Below are 19,510 nucleotides of genomic sequence, written 5' to 3'. Positions count from 1 at the left end.
GGAGAGCACATCCTTGTTTGAGACTCTGTCCTGCCATGTGATGGCCAAAATCTTCCTGACGCAGTGCCTGTGGAAGGTGTTGAGGAGTTGCTCCTGGCGGTTGTAAGTTGCCCATGATTCACTTCCATAAAGCAGCATGCTCAACAAGCAAGCCTGGTAGACCTTCATCTTGGTATTGGACGTTAGCGCCACATTCTCCCATACACTTTGGAGAGGCAAGCCATTGCTGTAGCTGCCTTGCTCAGCATCAATGGAGAGGTTGCTGGTTATGGTGGAATCCAGGAAGACAAAATAATCTACCACCTCAAGCAAGTGGTCACCAATACTGAGGCGTGAAGTGCTGGAGACGTCCAGACACAGGATGTTGGTCTTTGTCAGGCTGATGAGCAAAATAGTTGATTAGTTTCTGTAGAGCTTCCTCAAACTGCGCTGTCAAAATCAACTGGTGTATCTTTCACCAGACTCAACATACAGCATTGGGAGAAAGCTTCACCTCTTGAATTTCTGCCAGCGGTGATGGCGACCATTGGCCTGCCAAAGGGTTGGGTTTGGAATCAGCAACTATAACCATCTGCTGCGCTTAGATTCGTATGAAATCAGTTGCTGCAATATTGGATGGAAGCTTCAGGTTTTGAATTTCTGAGCCTTGTGTCGTTCTTAGGTAGGCGGATGCCTGTCACAAGGGATGGTGTGCTGGGGCGGGGAAAACACGAGTTGAAGCGCTGGCGCTCTAGGGCACTCTGCACGTGCTCAGAACCATTCTTGCTTTATATAACAGTGGCTATGAAACATGTTCTGTACAGTGAATGTGCTCAAATGACTCAGTGCGCAAGCGCAACAAAGCTCTGTCTCCCGCCCCATCTCTAGGTTAGATCGCCTGATTGGCTGCTAACCCTTTTAGGGGCGGTCCCCGCCCTCCGACTACTTCTCTGGAGCTTAACCATGCGCCGCCACACCCCTTTCTTTTTTTTTCTTAATCTCTCGCTGTCCTGGGCGCCTCTGCGCATGCGCTTCCACAAACCCTTCACACTCTCTTTAGCCGTCTCGTCGCCGCCGCCGCCGGCGCGCTCGAATGACGTCACGCCATGGCCGCCTTGCTCCGACGCCGCCAGTAGAGGCCCTGTCTCGCGCCCTGCCGCTTCTCGGAGCCGCTTTCCCTCCCTCCTCGTCCCCTTCCCGTCCGGTCAGGTGAGGAGAGACGGGCCCGGCTTCCAGGCCCGGAAGTGGGCTGAGGGTCGTAAGGGAGCTGGGCTGAGGCACCCTGGAATGGGGGGGGGGCGCCTCCCTCACTTCCACTGCTCGCGCTCTGGGTCTTCGGAGGGCGGGGTGGTAGGCCTCTCCCCCAGCCCTGAACGGGGATGACGTTATTGGGGAGGGGGAGGAGGCTATGACTCCCTCCCCCCAATAACCAGGAGGGCTAGTTCAGGGTGGCGGGGTGTCAAAGGGGTGACCTCCAGGGCATCCCACAAGGAGGCGGGAAAAGGGGAGGTCGGCGTTGCTCTGTGGGGATGAAGGTGGCTTCGAGCAGAGGGGTAAGAGGGACGTTCCGTGTTAACAGTTGAAGCGGTCTGAGCATCAGGCAACCTAGCCCAGCCCTGTTCTGCCTGGAAGCATCTCTCTGAAGTTTGAAGCTGCTCCCATGCTGCATGAGGTGGTTCGTACTGCCGGTAAAAGATGGGATTGCTACATCCAGAGCCCCCCCCCCCCCGCGTGATGTTTGGACTCCCACTCCTATTATCCCTGATCATTGATCATGTTAGCTGGGCCTGATGGGAGTTGAGAGCATCATGTTGGCTACCCTTGTGAATGTTAAGCTTCCTTAAGATGCGTTGGATCATTGACCCAGACACACTGCTGTTGTCATCTCAACAGTTCTCCATGTTCCCAGGTACACAGAGGCCTTTCCTAGCAGTCTTACTAGTGATCCTTTTGATGGAGATGCTGGGGATTTAACCTGTGACCTTTTGCAAGCAAAGTAGGTGATCTGCAATTGAGCTGTGGATGCTTCTGATAAACCTGTGCAACTTAGCTGCTGTCTTTTGTAACCAGAAATGAATTTGAGAGCTTCAGTATGTGCTCTACCACAGAGTGATGGTGAACATGTAAAACATGGGTAGCCAATGTGGTGTCTTCCAAATATTTTTTGGTTCCATTTCCTTTTAGCAGCTGGCAGCATAGCCAAATAACAGGGTAATGAGACTTGTAGTTCACCAACATCTGGGAGGGCACCATGTTGATTATCCCTGCCCTATAAGAGTTGAGTTGGATGACTGCTCCACCAAGCCCAGTCTCATTCCTGTCATTGGCAGTTTCAAGCAGAGAAATCTCTACTTGACATGAGATAATACATTGGAACTTCTGCATGCAATGCACTGAGTTATGGCCTCTGGGATTGGTGGTGGTGGTGGTGGTAAATTGAGGAGGGTATAGTGAAAGATTGATGGCTGCTCCTGCTTTGAAGGGTGTATTGGGACAGACTGAGTCCTCAGTGAATGGAAAGCAAATTGTGATGACAAGTGCCAATGTGGGTTCCTCATTAGCTGGCTACAGGTTCTTTTCTGGATGGATTTGACAGGGGCCAATGCTGCAGTTAGGGTATGTCAGGCAACAGCTCAGATGGGAAATGACTGAGTAGGTTGACACTGATTCTGCTGGGAGGCTTAAGAACATGGATTTAGTTACTGAAAAGAGAGTGGCAAAAGAGGGTGAGACGGAGGTATTAACTTATCTGTGGACATCACAGAGACAAGAGGTGCTCTGAAGTTGCAAGTAGAAATTCAAAGGGGAGGTTTAACTGAAATGAAGATTTGAGGTTCATGCAAAGGATGCCTGATTAAGTTTTGCATGAATGTATATGAAGTTATCATTGGTTTCTCATGTAAAGGGAGTAGGTGGGAACACACATCCCCTGACTGCATAATGGTAGTGGCGCCCTCCCTGTGGAACGCCCTCCCCTCAGATGTTAAGGAGATAAAGAACTACATAACTTTTAGACGACATCTGAAGGCAGCCCTGTATCAGGAAGTTTTTAATGTTTGATGTTTTACTATGTTATATATAAGCTGTAAGCCACTCAGAATGGCTGGGGAAACCTAGCCAGATGGATGGGGTATAAATAATAAAATTATTATTATTTCATGAATTAAATGAAGAAATTGGGTGTTGCTTTGTATGGATGGAGATACTGAAAGGCTTGATGGATTGCTTGAAGTGAGGAAAGATAATACAATGGGGTCTTAATTTAAGATGCAAAAGCTCAAAATGTGATTTGTGTTAGGGAGCAGAAGGAAGTGCGAGTGCTGAAGAAGGGATAGGGTGTAGGAAAGATGAAAGATCAAGACCTTTGTTAGTCCCGTCTTAGCTGGTGAAGACTCTGCATGTATTCCTAAATGGCCTGGTAGCTCCTGGATATCTCAAAGATAAGCTTTGTTAATAGGGAGCTCTTTGATACCTTGGGAAGAATAACTAGGATTTGTTGTTGATACTTAGCATTTTCAGAGTGCTTTCAGTCTTCAAATAACCAATCTTGTCATCCTTATAAGAAGTTTAGAGGGTAAATTAGTATTATCAATATACTGCCGATAAAGAAAGAGGCTGATGCTAAGAGAGAATGACTTGCCTACAGCCGCCTTGCAAGTGCATAGCAGAGGCAAAATTCAAAACTTTACTCTCTTTCTGAGCCATTGCATTATATCACCTCCCTTGTGGTTGCCAGTGGAGGAGGATCTTTTAAAAAAATCTCCTGACAAGTTGTTAAGCATTGTGGATTAGTGAGAGCTAAGTAAAGCCAAGATAAATCATGTTTAACCACTCATCAGCCCTCTGCATTTTGAGGAAATGTGTTTTCAAAAAGTAGCATGCTCCTTCTAGGCTCTTAATGACACTTCTCCATCTTAGCTTCATTTTCTCCTGGCATTGCATAGATATGTGGTATAAGATCCCATTGTATTATGTGGATCTATGTATAAGGAGCTGGTAAGTCTTATTGTTTTCAAGCACCTATGGCTAGAGCAACAGACTTTGTGATAGATGCCCATTCATTACCGGGCTGTTAAGAACAGTACTGCTAAAGGTGGATTGTTGTTGGTTGTTCTTTGAAGTATTTATTTGCTGGTTTTAAGCTTAAAACATCAGGAAACAGTTTATTTTTATTTATGGTCATTTTATGTAATCAAATGCAGCAGTAGAAAGAAAGTCTAAGCCATAATTTTTTTTTAATCATACTAACAGCACAGTCCTCTACAGGTCTGTACAAAAGTAAGTCCCATTGAGTTCAACAGGGTTTGCTCCTAGGTAAATGGGAATATGATTGCAACCTAAAATACACTAAAAGCATGGGCTTTAGTTTTGCTAAACAAATTACTTTCAATGTATAAGTGCCAATTGCATTTTGTCCCTGTAACTGGGCAGGAATAGAGTGGGTGTGACATTTGTCAAACAAAATACTCTGCGAACTGCAAACCCAGTATTATTTCAGTCCCTGATCACCAAAGCCCCATCTGGCATGAGACTAGATGTTGCTCACCCTTCCTCTCTAAACCATTTCATAGTCAGTACCATGGATAGGTAGCATTGGGTAGACTTCACAGTGATCAAACTACGTTCTCAACAGTGGCCAAGTATTTTCATTTTTTTATTCTACTTTCGTCCTATCCTTTGAACCTCAAGGCAGTATACCTAGTTCTCCCTTCCCTGTGCTATTCTCCCCACAACCCTGTGAGGTAGGTTAAATTGAGATAACATTAATCTGAGATAGGCTAGCCTAAGGTCTTCCAGTGAGCTTCATGGCTGAATGATGATTTAAACCTACATCTCCATGGCCCTAGTTAGATACTAATCACTACACCATGCTTAAATTAGATGGAGGTTCTTCTGGAATTCTTTGTAAAAGTAACAGATCATGAATTGATTTTCTCAGAGCGAGCTTTAGTAATACTCATTATGTAATCAATAATATAACAGAATTTCCTTCATTCTTGGCCAGCACTGGATAAAAATTCAAGGCACCTAGGAATTTGATGCTGGCACCTGGGAATATGCTGAAGGCCAGTTTCTTTTCAAAAATGATGATTGTTATGGAAATAATTGAATGCGGCAAATACTTATTTTAAATGTTTTTTGGGTCTTATTCATTGATCACTTAACATTCCGTCTATTCCATGTTTAACCTTTAAAATGAGCACTTCATGGTTAGATTTTTCTGGGGTGAAAAGAAGATTTCCTTTCCCTAAATGTTGTTCCCACAAACAGATTAAATTAAATGGAAGAAAAATGCTATTTCATCTGAGACCTAACTAGAGAAGCAAATTACCATCTTCAGGCAAAATTCCTTTGGGGAATGGTAACACAGAGACAAAGGCTAAATCTTGTTCGCTGTAAAATCCCATGTTATTCACAATAGAGAGAAACATTTCTCTTGTTAGACCTTTCAAAATCTTTGGTTATGAGTATAATAACATATGTTTGAAAATACTGGTTTTTAGCTCACCCATTTATTTAGTTTCATTTGGCTTCTGTGGCACAAAATATTCATTCACTGTCCTCCATTCTCCAGACTTGGTAATAGTTGTCTTTTATCCTGTGTTAGTAAGGATTGGCTGCAATTGACATGGTATGGGGTTTCTTTTTAATGGGACAGAATTACACTTCAGATTAAAGTTAGCTGAGCCACATGACAAGGGGGGACACAAATACACACACTCTCCTTGATTGGGAGCCATTTGACTGAGGGAGGAATAATGTCTTCCTATGCTCAAATATGGGACGCGGGTGGCGCTGTGGGTAAAAGCCGCAGCGCCTAGGGCTTGCCGATCGAAAGGTCGGTGGTTCAAATCCCCATGGCGGGGTGCGCTCCCGTTGTTGGGTCCCAGCGCCTGCCAACCTAGCAGTTCGAAAGCATTCCCGGGTGCAAGTAGATAAATAGGGACCGCTTACTAGCGGGAAGGTAAACGGCGTTTCCGTGTGCGGCTCTGGCTCACCAGAGCAGCGATGTCACGCTGGCCACGTGACCCGGAAGTGTCTCCAGACAGCGCTGGCCCCCGGCTTCTTGAGTGAGATGGGTGCACAACACTAGAGTCTGTCAAGACTGGCCCGTACGGGCAGGGGTACCTTTACCTTTATGCTCAAATATGTCCATCTGTTAATCAATCAGTGAAGCCCTATACGTATACCAACTCAAGATCTTCTGCCAGACTGACATGGCTGTTCACAGCTTGCTACCCTGTTCATTCTTGCTTCTTATGCAATTCCCTTTCATCCAGTTTTTGAAATTAGCCATTTTGCACCTGGCTACCAGCCACTTGTGACCAAGTGAAGATGACTGGGCACCAGGATGGTGCCTGCATCTGTACCATCTGAAGGTGCATTCATTGGCTCTTGACTGTTTTCACACACTAATACCGCATTCTGTAGAATTCTATCAGTTATATTTTATCTGCACAATTAGAACGAACTTCAGGAACTAAAATGCTTTTTCTATGCAGCCTGAGCAGGAGTGGTGAACGGTGTTATAGTTAATTGTTGTAGCTTGTCTTCACTTACACCACCCTCCTGCTCACAGTAGTGAAGAACATTCTTATGTTATGAATGGTCCATGTCACCATTAACAGAAAGAGATAGAAATAGGGCAAGAGAGAGAGAGAGAGAGAGAGAGACTGTCCCTGGATCAAGTGACTTTTATTCTTTAAGATCTCGAAATTCTTAACCTAGCTCAAGGTTGTCATCTGAAATAGCCAGATGTCACAGTCTTTAGAGCTGTCTTACCCCAAAATGACAACTAGACCTTCTGTTTTGGTGACTGTAACCTTAGTTTAAGGAACTGTTTGGTGCTTAGCTTTCTAACACTGCTATCATCATGAATTTAAGAGGGGTGCTGTATAAAACATAACTATTGTTTGGAAGGTGATAATTTTTCTAGTGTTTCTGTTGCTTTGTCACAGGTGCAAGGGATATTCTTGGTGTCTGCACAACTTTTATGTCACTTGAGAAGTCATTGGGCAATGTTGCACACATGGAATTCTGTGAGCTAAACAGTCAGTGAGCAAAATACCTCCGCCTCCTTTAGTCTTGCTGATGAAATATAACTAGGCATTACCTTCCAGACTTACTAAAGTACCTCTGTCACATCCTCTCAAATCTTATTTGGTTTTTAAGCTGGCTGTTTCAGCTGGCCTTAGAATCAGTTATTCCAGCTCATCTTCCTCTGACTCTCTAAATTTCTGTAAGCCTGTTAATGTCGACCTTTAAGTTTGGGTGTTTCAGATTGAAAACAAACTTCTGGGCCTGTCTTCAGCAGGGAATAATTTCTGAAGTAATTAAACCATTTTAAACCATAATTGGAAAATGGCCAGTACAGCAAGCTTTTGGTCATAGATGTTTCTGATCTCTAACCTTTAAGTGCTTTTGAAATGGCGAACTTATGGGTAGCTCTTCCAAGCTACACTTTATTGCCCCGAGCCACAATTTAATAGAAGTCAATTAGTTGCATTCTTTAAGCTTCCTGATAACATTCTCTCAGTTGGAAATTCAAATCTGTCCCAAAATTTGATGTGCAGGTATTCTCAAAGTATTAGCGTCTAGTGAATCAAACTGTGTTAAGGGCTCCTTCTGTTAATTTTACTTTTCTTTTAAATAAGACCTGTTTTATTCCCCCATTCTAAAACATATGTGCCCTGGCATATATTACATTCTTACAGCATTCTAAAGTTAAAGATCTTTAAAGTTAGGAGTTTATTACCTACCCAGACATTCTATGTGGTACTAATATCACTTTATCTTTGACACTTTGTGTCTTATGTCTACTTTTTTAATATTAGCTATTTGTTTTTGTGCCTATATGAAGAAGGTTGACATATACAGGCCCAAATCAAGGCTAGCTGTAGAAACTTTACACCTAGTGCGGGGAGAAACACAAGAATACTGTGCAATATGGAGGAAGGTTTTTGTTCTCTAAAGCAAGTGTTGGGTATCTCTGGTCCTCCAGTTGTTGCTGGATTGTAACTCCCATCATCTCTGACCCCGTCATGCTGGCTTGGGCTGACAGGAATACAACAACATCTAGAGGACTGCAAATTAATTACCACTTCTCTAAAGAAAATACATAGGGTCTAATACAGTTGTGTGGAATGGATTTTAAAAAAAATAATTCTAAAAATGTACTGTTCCATAAAATGAATTAATTTGCTTTTTGAATGTACTCAGCACAAGAAAAAATGGGCTATTTCAAAGTTGTACATAATATTTTTTAAGTGATTGTCATTACGAAGCCTAAATATTACATATATATTACACATAGTCTATTTATGTTTAAGGCAGAATATATGCAGAGGGCTCTATAAACAACCCAACATGCAGCTAAATCTTCCAGTCACTTTGAAAGCTCAAAGTCAACCTACCTTTCCTGAAGGCTCAGTGGTTTTGCTTGTACTCAGGATATCCATGTTCACCAGTGATGGCTAGCCTGTTGCCTTCTAGATATTTTGGACTTCCAATTACCATCAGAACCATCCAGCTGATGGCTGATGGGAGTTTTAGTTCAACATCACAGGGTCCTGCTTGCTGGTTGCCATCAATTTGTTTCTGATTGATTTTATGGTGAAAAGTTTTTAGAATGTTGGATTGTTTTTATTGTTGTTAGCCGCCCTGAGCCCAGCTTTGGCTGGGGAGGGCGGGGTATAAATAAAATTTATTATTATTATTATCATCTGGATGACAAAAGGTTAGGTGCTCCTGCTGTTCATGGCACACAGGTTTGGCAGTAACCAGCATCGTTGATTGACTGTTGGCACTGTTGTCATTTTTCTATCCATTACAGCCTAGTAAGGAGGAGGGGGCAAAACTATTGCATTCACATGTTTTCCCCCTTTCATAAAGACCTGCAAAACACTCTTAGGGTGTTCCTTCCTATTTGCCCTTTGACTTTTGTAAGACTAATTATGTCAGCGGAAGCATAAGGGGAAAGGGTTAGAAGGGCAGAAAACAACTAGGTGTTCTAGAATTTGGCAACAACCTCCAGGTTAACTACTTCTGCACATATGTAAAGGGGCAGTGGATTCTAATTAACTCCAGCTATCTGACTGTTTGTTTGATAACTCATCCCAGAACTTTAATGTCTTCCCACCCTGTGAGGTGAGATAAGAAAAGCAATACAATGAGAGCTTCAGAGGGAAAGAGAGAAAAGGATGGTGCTGTTGAAATAGCAATTGCAGGAAGCCTGACTGTCACTGTTTTGCCTTCAATATTGTTCTCTCCCTTAGCTAATTGGTTAGCTAATTCTCCTTTGCGGCCGAATTGTTGGCAATAGAAAAATAATGGTAGAAGTGAAAGCCATGGCATTAAAATGTCAGCTTGGTCTTTTCCTTGCTTGCTGTTCTGCATCATGCTTCTCACTCCAGCAGGCTGTTAAGGACCTGATGTTGCACTCTTGCCTGCAGCCCACATCCCAAGCCTAGGAATACCATCACTCATCCATCCCCCAGTTCTTGCCACTCTTGATTTTTGTTATATGCACCGTAGATGTACCCCTGTTCCTCCTCTCAGTGTACAACAATGCAAACGCAAAATGCTGGCTAAAAACTGTTAGTGAATATATAATCGGTTATGATGTCATTCAAAATACATGAAAAAGCCACTTCAAAATGATGTATATATCATACAACACATCTCACAAAATATACAAGTAACTAGAAGTTGTTATATATATCAGAGTCAAACAAAGAATCAAACAAATCAATGAATAGCGAGGAATGCCAAGCCGTCTCTCAAAGGAAGACGTCTCTCCGAAGTTTCAAAAGGAGATATCCAGAATAGTTCAACTGTTTCAGAATAAAGTCTTCATCAGCTGGAAATGGAATTTAAGGCTTTGCAAGCAATGAATGACAACAAAACTGAGCAATCGGCATGTAAGTTATACAGTGGTCAACTTTATATGTCCTGTGCATTTGTGTTGTAAGCATCAGCAGCTACACTATCTAGGGAGCACTGATCCACCAGCATGATCCCAACTAGTATGAATATTTCATTGATAATTATTCGGTACGTACATCTTTATATATTTTGTTCTACCGTGTAACTTACGTGCAGGTTGCTCAGTTTTGTTGTCATTCATTGCTTGCAGTGCCTTATATTCCATTTCCAGCTGATGAAGATGTTACAGTGGTACCTCAGGTTACAGACGCTTCAGGTTACAGACTCCGCTAACCCAGAAATAGTACCTCAGGTTAAGAACTTTGCTTCAGGATGAGAACAGAAATCACGCAGTGGTGGCGCAGCAGCAGCGGGAGGCCCCCATTAGCAAAAGTAGTACCTCAGGTTAAGAACGGACCTTCAGAACAAATTAAGTTCTTAACCCCAAGGTACCACTGTATTCAGAAACAGTTGAACTATTCGGGATATACTGTCCTTTTGAAACTTTGGAAAGACATCTTCCTTTGAGACTTTTGTGAGACTTCTTCCTTTGAGAGGAATTCCTCGCTATTCATTGATTTCTTTGATTCTTTGACTCTGATGCATATAACAACTTGTAGTTACTTATATATTTTGTGAGATGTGTTGCATAATATATACATCATTTTGAAGTGGCTTTTTCATATATTTTGAATGACATCATAACCGATTATATATTCACTAACAGTTATTAGCCAGCGTGTTGCATTTGCATTTTTGTAGATTGTTACATTTTGCAACACGGGTTTGTGGCTGTCCTCCTCTCAGTGTAGCTGTGGCTGCTGCCTTATGTCTTTAAAATTCATCTGCTCAGCCTTCTCTTGTTTATTTGAAGAGTTTGGGGCATTAAGACCACCCACAATCCTGACAAGTGTCATAATTTTGCATCCAAATTGATACCACAAGAGTTTCTGGTGAAGTGGGCTTCTGCCACTTTAAGGTGCCACCTGTCTTTAAGGTGCTACAAGATCCTCTGTGATTTTGCTGCAACAGATTAAGACTGCTGTCCCAGAATTTTTACTGTCTAGGGGTTGTAATCTGTTCTAAGTCCTAGGGATAAAAATTCAAATGAGGACTGTGTGCATACCATTGTGTCATGAATTTACATGTCTACATTCTGAGTAAGTTTAAGAGTTATACAAATCTATTGACCTCACATTAATTAACCTTGCATGTTTTGGGCCTTCAGAAAACATGTTTTTTTCTGCTGACTATGTTTAGATACGGTAGTGCTGGGAGGAAGAAATTAGAGGAGAATAAAGGTAAGGTATGGGGAAAGAGGTTAGATTTATTGTGCAGAGGACATGGGAAATAACTGGCTATGTCCTTTTTAAGAGTTATGTGTGCAGAACGCCTGGTGCTAGGTGCCTCCCCAACCCCAGGCAAACTGCACACATTCTCCTCCATAAGGATCAGAAGCTTGTACTTGGTAAAATGCTGTGGGCCTCACCTTTCACATACACCTGCTACGGTTCACAAGTTACTGTCTTATATAGTCTACTCTGTGTAACTGGGAGCAGATAAAATTCTGGTTTGAACACTTGCGGTCTTAAATGGTACTGTTAGGCAAGCAGGCCCAGTCTCTCTGCTTGGATTGTAAACTGAGGATTCATTTTTAAGGAGTATCTGACAGCTGAGAAATGTAGGAATGCTTGAGGCTGAATGTTTACACATTATCCCATCCAGCTATTTATTTTTCTCCATTACAGACTAGCAGGCCCTGATGGATGTTTCCAAAAGCCCTGAGCAAAACCCCCGCTCTCCTGACGAAAAAGAGGAGGAAGAGGACGAGGACCAGCTGCTGTCTGATGACGAAATCCTCAAAGAGAGCGGCTCAGAAGAGGATGGAGAGGACGGGCAGGGCACCACTTTGGGAGAAGGCAAGGAAGATGCTGACGGAATATTGAGTCAGGAGGAGGAGGAGGACGAAGAAGAAGAGAACCACTCAGGTGAAGAGGACTGCTTAAGTGAAACCAAGTCTCAGGACTCCGACAATAATGAGCAAAGCAGGGAGCTTAAGGGCTCTCTCTCTGTCAAGGAGGATGAGGAAGAACAGGCAAACGACTTGGGTGATGAAGCCTCCTCAGTCACTCGGGAACTAGACGAACATGAACTGGACTATGATGAGGAGGTTCCCGAGGAGCCAAGCACCGTTGCTGCTGACGATGAGACTGACAAGGCTGGGGGAGAGGAAGAGGAAGAGGAGGAGGAAGAGAAGGTAAATGAACCACCTGAGGATGAGAAAAAATCTGGCACAAAGAGCGACGACGAAAGAGGTGGGCAGGAGCCTGTCAAAGAGAAGAAGAAAGAGGAAGACGGAGAAATTGATGATGGCGAGATTGATGTAAGTTCACCTCCTTCCCAGAATTTCAGGTTTTGCCCCCAGCCAGTGTCCCTGGAAACCAGGGTGGGTTTAGACAGCACTCCGCCTCCCACTTCTGTTTCCTAGACCTCCTGCATATGCAAAAGGACCTCTTGTGGGATGTTTTCATAGGTACATTTTCAGCTAGAGGAATCCTAACATGCATCTCACAGCACTATCATCATTGGAATCTTCAGATGCCAGTCAATCTCATATCAGGTCATTCTTTCTAAGCTACCTCATTCAGAGGGGAAAAAAAACCTAGGAGCAAAGAGATGGAGAAGCAACTAGACTGAGCCCACGATCTTCTTTTGCAGAATCTTGGGAGGGAATGTAGTGTTGAGTTTCTTCCCCGCATTTTCAGTGTATGCAGAGCTGCAGTAGCAGCAGGGTAGTTTCCCCTTTACTTTACTTTAGTTCATTCTCCTCCTGGTTTTCGGAAATAGTAAGGGACTATCCACCACTTTGAGTTGGAGCACATGCTTGGTATGTAGGAAGTGTCAAGTTTGTCCCTTGCATATCTCCAGTTAGAAGACAGACAGGCTAGGAAAGGCTTCCTTTTGCTTGTGGTCTTAGGGAAGAACCCTTAGCCAGAGTAAATCCACCTGGGCTAGATGGACCAGTGGTGTAACTCAGAATAAGGCAGCTTCATGTGTTAACAGGATACCTAGGTTTGCATCTCCAGGTAGTCTAGTGAGGCCTGTCAGCTCAAGTGAATATAATTTGACAGTTTCCTTCTATCTGCTTATTGGTGGCAGGATACTTGATTGCGGACTGTCTGAAGCATACACATAGCCTGTGCCTATTCATGTAAGCTTGGCATTTCTGCATTATCAATTGCCTTAAAACCTACCTGCTTCTGGAAATGGATGCCAGTCAGTCTCTTAAAAGAGAGCATAGCAGAGGCATTACTCATCCTGGAAGGGTTCTTTTTAAAATCCACTACTGAGGTTCTCTCTGATAAATGCAATACAAGGCCTGCTCTTTCATGCTATCCATATGAACATGGAAAGCTACCATATACCAAGTCAGCTATTTTGACTTTAGGCCCAGAGCCCTTTGCCATCCCTGCTGTCTGAGAATTTTTTTAGGCTAGGATCCCCAACATGGTACCCTGCAAGTGTTGCAAGCAACAACTCCCATCAGCCCAGCCAGCATGGTGACTGGCTAAACACTGTAAGGGGTTACAATAGATTACTAGTAGCACAAAGTGTGGCTTTTAGCTTTTGTGTTAAAATTGACACTCAAAGGAAGAGTCCTATGTGGCATTTCAAAGAAAAAAAATCATTTCAGTTTGGTACCCTTTTCTTATGTATGTTAATGACAAAATCACAATTGACAGCCTCCTTCCCATTATGCCAGAATCTGGAATGCATGATCTCTTTCTTAACAGTCCTCTGTCTTGGCTCGCTTTATGTGACTGTGTAAAATTGCCAACTAGCCTTTCCCATCCCTCAAACCATACGGGTAAATGTATTGCAAGGTATGTGATGACTCTGAATGTTTATGGCATTTATGTAACATCCTCTACTTGCTTGTAGTGCAGGACCAGTTCCCTGCATTTCAGTTCACCTACAGGTAGGTGCTTGTATAACTGCTTCCATTGAGAGTGGTGGGGCCATGGAGGGTATGTTCTTTTTCCATCAATTCTAAAGTGGGACAGAGTCAAATAACATATTTGCTAGCATTGTAATAAGGATGATAACGAGGTGTGATGAATAGGGCTAGGTGATAACTGGTTTTCAACATTGCGATGTATCACCAGCTAAACATCCCGATATACCGATATTTCACAATGTGTGGAATAAGGATGGAACTACTGTATTTTTTGCTCTATAAGACTCACTTTTTCCCTCCTAAAAAAGTAAGGAGAAATGTGTGTGCATCTTATGGAGTGAATGCAGGCTGCGCAGCTATCCCAGAAGCCAGAACAGCAAGAGGGATTGCTGCTTTCACTGCGCAGTGATCCCTCTTGCTGTTCTGGCTTCTGAGATTCAGAATATTTTTTTTCTTGTTTTCGTCCTCCGAAAACTAGGTCTGGTGCGTCTTATAGAGCAAAAAATACGGTGTGTAGAGGTGAACATCAGGATTGAGTGATAACTGGCTTTAAACATTGTGATATATCATCAGCTAAACATTGCAATATACCAATATATCACAATGTCTGAAATAAGGATGGAGCTATGTAGAGGCATTGGCTGGCTTCACAGTTTTCCCTGCATCGTGATTTTTGCCCATTCCTCCTCTTGTGATTCGCTGCAGGAGGCAGGGAAGCGCTAAGCTGGCAGAGTTAACAGGGACTGCAGGAATTGAAAGAAGCATTGGCTGGCTTCACGGTTTTTCCCATATTGTGATTTTTGCATAGTGCGCACATACACATACACCATGATTCGTGATATATTGCCAGGTCGAAAATGAAACCAATATCACAATATGGACTTCAAACCAGTTTTGGACAATATATCAATATATCTATCACCCAGCCCTAGTGATGAATTACTTTGTATTTACTATTTATTTATAAAATTGAATAAAATTATTAAATAAGAAACAGAAAAGCTCATCCAGCATGGCCAATGATTAAAGCTGCCATCTCTTGCATGCAGAGTATGTAGCCCACCACTGAAGTAACTTCTCCTGCCTTCCCCACCCCCACCCCCCCAAAAAAGATACCAGGGACACAGCTTCTGGCCTTCTGCATCTAATGCATATGCTGTACTGCTGAGCTCTGGCCCCTCATTTGGTTAAAAGCAATCTTGCTTTTACTGTCTGACTTTTCCGAGTTATTAGTTTTGAAGACTGTCATAAAGAGCACCCAGCTTTCTCTCTCCACATGTTGTGCTGTGGTGTGGCTTTTCATTTCCATGACTATGTAAGAGCTGTACCACATTGTAATTCTGCACTGCTCTTCCTGAAACAGGGAGACTTGGATTTTGTGGCAATGAACAGTGAAATGGTTTTATTTGCTCTCTTTAAGAGCTGCTTGTAAACAGATTGCCTTTGAACTTAATAGGGTGGAACCTCATCTGCATACCTGGCATTCTGCAGATCTATGACTAGGAGAAACCCAGAAATAAAATAAAGCACTTTTAATGTTCTGTGCCCAAGTGGGAGGCAGGAAGCTAAGGTGGGGAGATATTAAAAAAAAAAATCTGTTCCAGGTTAATTTATCATTCACCAAAGTTACCTTGTGCAAATCAAAAAGTGTCTGTACACTTGCTTTAAATCTTACAAGATTTGCTTGGAGCCCAGCTCTTGAATCTGCCATATTTTGGCAGTTTTGCAATTGGAGGAAAGGGATAGATAGCTAAGAAGAGATAGTGCTGTATGTTTAATAGTGGAAGATAACAGGCAGGTGAGAGTACTCTGTAACACAGAGAAGCCCTGCCCTTGCCATGCTGAACGTTTACAAATGTTTGACTTTTCTTAAGAGCCAAGACATAGCAGAGAAAGGAGGAAGAGAATGACAGACTCAGTTGGACCTGTTATGGCTGGTAGAACGTGGCTCACCGTCCACCTGTTCAGGAGCAGGTGGATAGAAAGTGTTTGGCTTCACCTGTCTCCCAATGTGCAACTACTTGATTGAAGGGTAGCAAAGCAAATACTCTATTATTGGCAGCATTGCTGCTGTAGCAGCACCTGCCTTTTACATACCTGTCTCTTTATGTCTTTCAGGATGACGATCTGGAAGAGGGGGAGGTAAAAGACCCAAATGACAGGAAAGTGAGGCCGCGTCTCACCTGTCGGTTTTTCATGAAAGGTAGGAGCCATGCCCAAGTGCTCCCTCTCTCCTGGAGCTTGCAGAGGCAGCTGTCAGGACTTACTGCCTCTGCCATCCTGCCTCCCGAGACTTGTGGCTTCTGAACATAGTGCATTATCCAGGTTTATTTCTGTATGTTATCGAGTCACATCAGATCAAACGTTCTCAAATGTTGTCACAGCAAGCATCACAAAAGGCCTTCGTAAGAGGGAATCTTTTGGGATCAGACCCTGGCAGGGCCACTTGGTATGTTTGTAGCAGTGACCACTCAGATATTTGGGATAGCCAGAAGCTGAGCACGAGGAAAGAACCCACATCTATGGTCTTTAGTATTCCAATACATCCTGCATTTGAATTCAGTAATTATGACTCAGAAGCCATTTTTTATTATATCTGGATCTCAAGTTCCACCATCATGGCTACAGTGGGTGGCAGTCAGATTTCCCATGGCCTTTTAAAATACATGTTTAATTGGTTGGCTTTAACGCTGTTTGACAATAAAAACAAGGACATTAAAAATGCATGTCATTTCCAGTCTTAAATAGAAAGTAAAGAAATCCTATGTGTTTTACTTGATTAATTAGTTATTTAAATTGGAACCTGGATAAATGTATTTCTGAAGTAAGAAGCAGACTTGCTTTGTTTTTAGGTGGTGGAGAGAGATGCTTGTGTTGAGGTAGGCATCCTTGTAAAAGAGGCATTTATTTTGCATACAAAACACTTTCAAGATGGTACTTCAAGATGGTACTTTCCATTCGTAATTTTTATAAGTACTTTGTGCTAAAAATTGTTTCATTAAAAATGCTTAGTTAATTAAAATGCCTTTGCGATTTATCAATGGCACATTTTAAGTTGCTCGGAAGGTTTTTAATTGATTGAACAATTCTGAGATAACTTGTTTAAGCTAACCACCTTCCAGGTTCAGAGGTGGGATTAGATGGACACTTATATGGGAATGGAAAGCTTCACTTGAGCTTCTCTTGGCACTTGGGTCAAGGATACAACTCTCTCTCTGAGCTCTGCTAGGTTTTCATAAAAGCTGTTCACCAAAGTTCTCTTAGGACCTGGGCAATTCATAAAGAAGCAGCAACCAAGAAATGAAATGTAAAGCATCAGCAGCGCATTTCTCCTTTGATGAATGCTCTGCCTTCTTTTTTCTTTTTCTTTTTCAAGTGATTTGAACATCTCTACAAAGATTTAAATATGTTCCAGTCACTTTTGTGTGTGTGTGTGTGTGTGTGTTTTTACTGTTCCCGTGCATGGAGATTTCAAACCTTCTGTGTGCTTTTCCCCCCATAGGGCATTGTACTTGGGGTATGAACTGCCGGTTCATTCATCCTGGTGTAAATGACAAAGGAAACTACTCTTTGATCTCCAAGCCAGATCCTTTCTCTCCAAATGGTGCACCACCCATTGGCCCTGGGCCTCACCCTCTGATGCCAGCCAATCCTTGGGTACGGTAATATTACTTTTTTAATACATTATTTTTTAATACATTACTTATTTAATACATAATTTAAAATGCCAAGAGGTTGACCAGGCTACACTGCATTGGAAGATATGCAAACACTGGAGCAAGTGAGGAGTATCAAGTTGGCATTTCCATGTTCTACACCTTTTCTTGTGTTTGTCTGTTGATGCTTGCAAAAACCGTGGGTGGGTGAGATGGGGACTGTGCTGTCCCTCTGGGTCATGTGCAAGCTTCAGTGCCTTTTTTTTTGGCCTATGGATTCTTATTTTAGAAAATCTCAGCTCTCGTGTTCCAAAAGCAGTGGTTCACTTAGCCCTATACTGTCAGCCCTGGTTGGATTGGCCAAAAACCCCACACCAACCAGCCTCTGGTGGCAAGGGCTCATTTTCAGCCCCATTATTTGAGATCACTTAGTTGTGCATGTACCATGTTTCAGGGTGTAATGACCTCAAATTCTGATGCCACATGCATTGCCACTGAGCCACAACTTTAAAGCCACTTGCTTATAAGCATGGTCATAAGAGCATAAGAGTAGCCTGACTGCTGGATCAGGCCAGAGGCCCAGCTGGTCCAACATCCTGTTTTCACAGTGGACAAGCAGATACCCCAATGGGAAGCTCACAAGCTGAGTGTAAGAGTCCTCAGGTGTGTTACCTGGCAACTGCTGCTCAAGAAACATACTGCCTCCAACAGTAGAGGTTGCAAATAAAGTGATCTCTAAGCATGATGATTTATTTCCTAAAGCAGAGCTGGCTAGCCTGTGGCCCTCCAGATGTTATTAGTCTAAAACTCCCTCTATCCCTGCCCACTGGCTATGCTTGCTGAGACTGATGAGAGTCCAACAACGTCTAGAAGGCCACAGTTTCCCCATCCCTGAAAACCCAGACAATGGGGGGGGAGCTAGCTTTATGTTTATAGTCGAATCTTGTTGATGTATCTGATTTTGAATGTTGGAATAAGTAGACCTCAAGACTCTGCATGGAGGTTGGGGGCTGCAGTCCTTCCTTACATTTTAAGATTGTTTTCCAGAAAGAAGCTTCATTAAAGGCCCCTTCACCCCTTTTCCAGATCATGCCTGTTTTTCCCTTGAAAACCCTAATTCCTTCATCAAAACTCTTTCATGCAAAGAGTTATGCATGTTAAGATTCTTGGAACACAACCTTCTGGCCAGATTTCATGGAAGATACACAACTCTCCTTGTGTTGAGAGAGTGCAGCTGCCATGTGAAGGAACATTCTCTTAATTTTGCTGAAATCCTAAAGCAAACCAGTATGAGTAGTCAGTAAACATGCACATTTGGAGCAAGAAGCTCTCCTGGGTTATTTGTAAAGGCATACATTTTTCCTGTCATTAGCTTTCTAAGATGTTTCATTTTCATGTGCAAATACTGCCAAATACTTCAAATACTGACTAAAGTTAAAACAAAAACCTTTTAAAGATTTCTCCTTTCCCTTGGAGAAGGCAGGGACTTTGAGATAAAGCATTCTCTAAGATAGGACAGTCCAATTTCTTATTATTCTTTAAAAATAAATATTTTTACGCCCTTGGGCAAATTCATTTAACTTCCCTGAACAGAACAGAAGCAATGGGCCGGGAGAAAGGGAAAGAGGGCCTAATGAAAATGTGTGTCACCTCATTCTGGAACCATCCTCTTCTCTTTTCTTAAAAGGGAGCCCCTGTAGTTGATGAAATATTGCCACCTCCGCCTCCAGACCCTCCAGCAGAAAGTGCTTGGGAACGGGGACTCCGCCATGCGAAAGAGGTAAAGCAGCTGTCTGGGGACAAACAGGAAAAATTCATATGAATCAAGAGCATGTACTAGGCTGCTGTTCACAGGTATTCAGAATCTCCTCCAAATCAACACTTGGATCATTAGGAATGAGTAGACATGAGCCTTGGGATTGTCTGCTCAGGCAGAAGGGGAGGAAACGGGAGGCTTCTGATGATGGCATTTCCCCCATTCAGACAAAAAGGG

The 19,510-nt window shown here is 42.8% G+C and overlaps 2 protein-coding genes across 3 annotated transcripts in view; one reads left to right on the top strand and one right to left on the bottom strand.

The window, feature by feature from the left end:
• Positions 1 to 1,084, bottom strand: part of LOC310684993 (thyrotropin-releasing hormone receptor-like) — a 35,591-nt gene extending 34,507 nt beyond the window's left edge. Inside the window, exon 1 of the mRNA XM_083456507.1 lies at positions 1,031 to 1,084. The gene's annotated coding sequence lies outside the window, so the exon portion shown is untranslated. The remainder of the gene's footprint in view (positions 1 to 1,030) is intronic.
• The window catches only part of ZC3H18 (zinc finger CCCH-type containing 18), a 56,783-nt gene continuing 38,319 nt past the window's right edge, over positions 1,047 to 19,510 (top strand). For both annotated transcript variants that reach the window (XM_083456458.1, XM_083456457.1), the window contains exons 1-5: positions 1,047 to 1,188; positions 11,652 to 12,286; positions 15,980 to 16,064; positions 17,364 to 17,518; positions 19,205 to 19,297. In XM_083456458.1, coding sequence (XP_083312584.1) covers positions 11,666 to 12,286; positions 15,980 to 16,064; positions 17,364 to 17,518; positions 19,205 to 19,297 — 954 coding nt within the window. In that variant the 5' untranslated portion in view covers positions 1,047 to 1,188; positions 11,652 to 11,665. The remainder of the gene's footprint in view (positions 1,189 to 11,651; positions 12,287 to 15,979; positions 16,065 to 17,363; positions 17,519 to 19,204; positions 19,298 to 19,510) is intronic.

This window comes from Podarcis tiliguerta (genome assembly GCF_965153285.1).
Source record: "Podarcis tiliguerta genome assembly, chromosome: 8".
In the NCBI taxonomy this organism is placed as follows: domain Eukaryota; kingdom Metazoa; phylum Chordata; class Lepidosauria; order Squamata; family Lacertidae; genus Podarcis; species Podarcis tiliguerta.
This window is presented reverse-complemented; position numbering and strand designations above follow the sequence as displayed.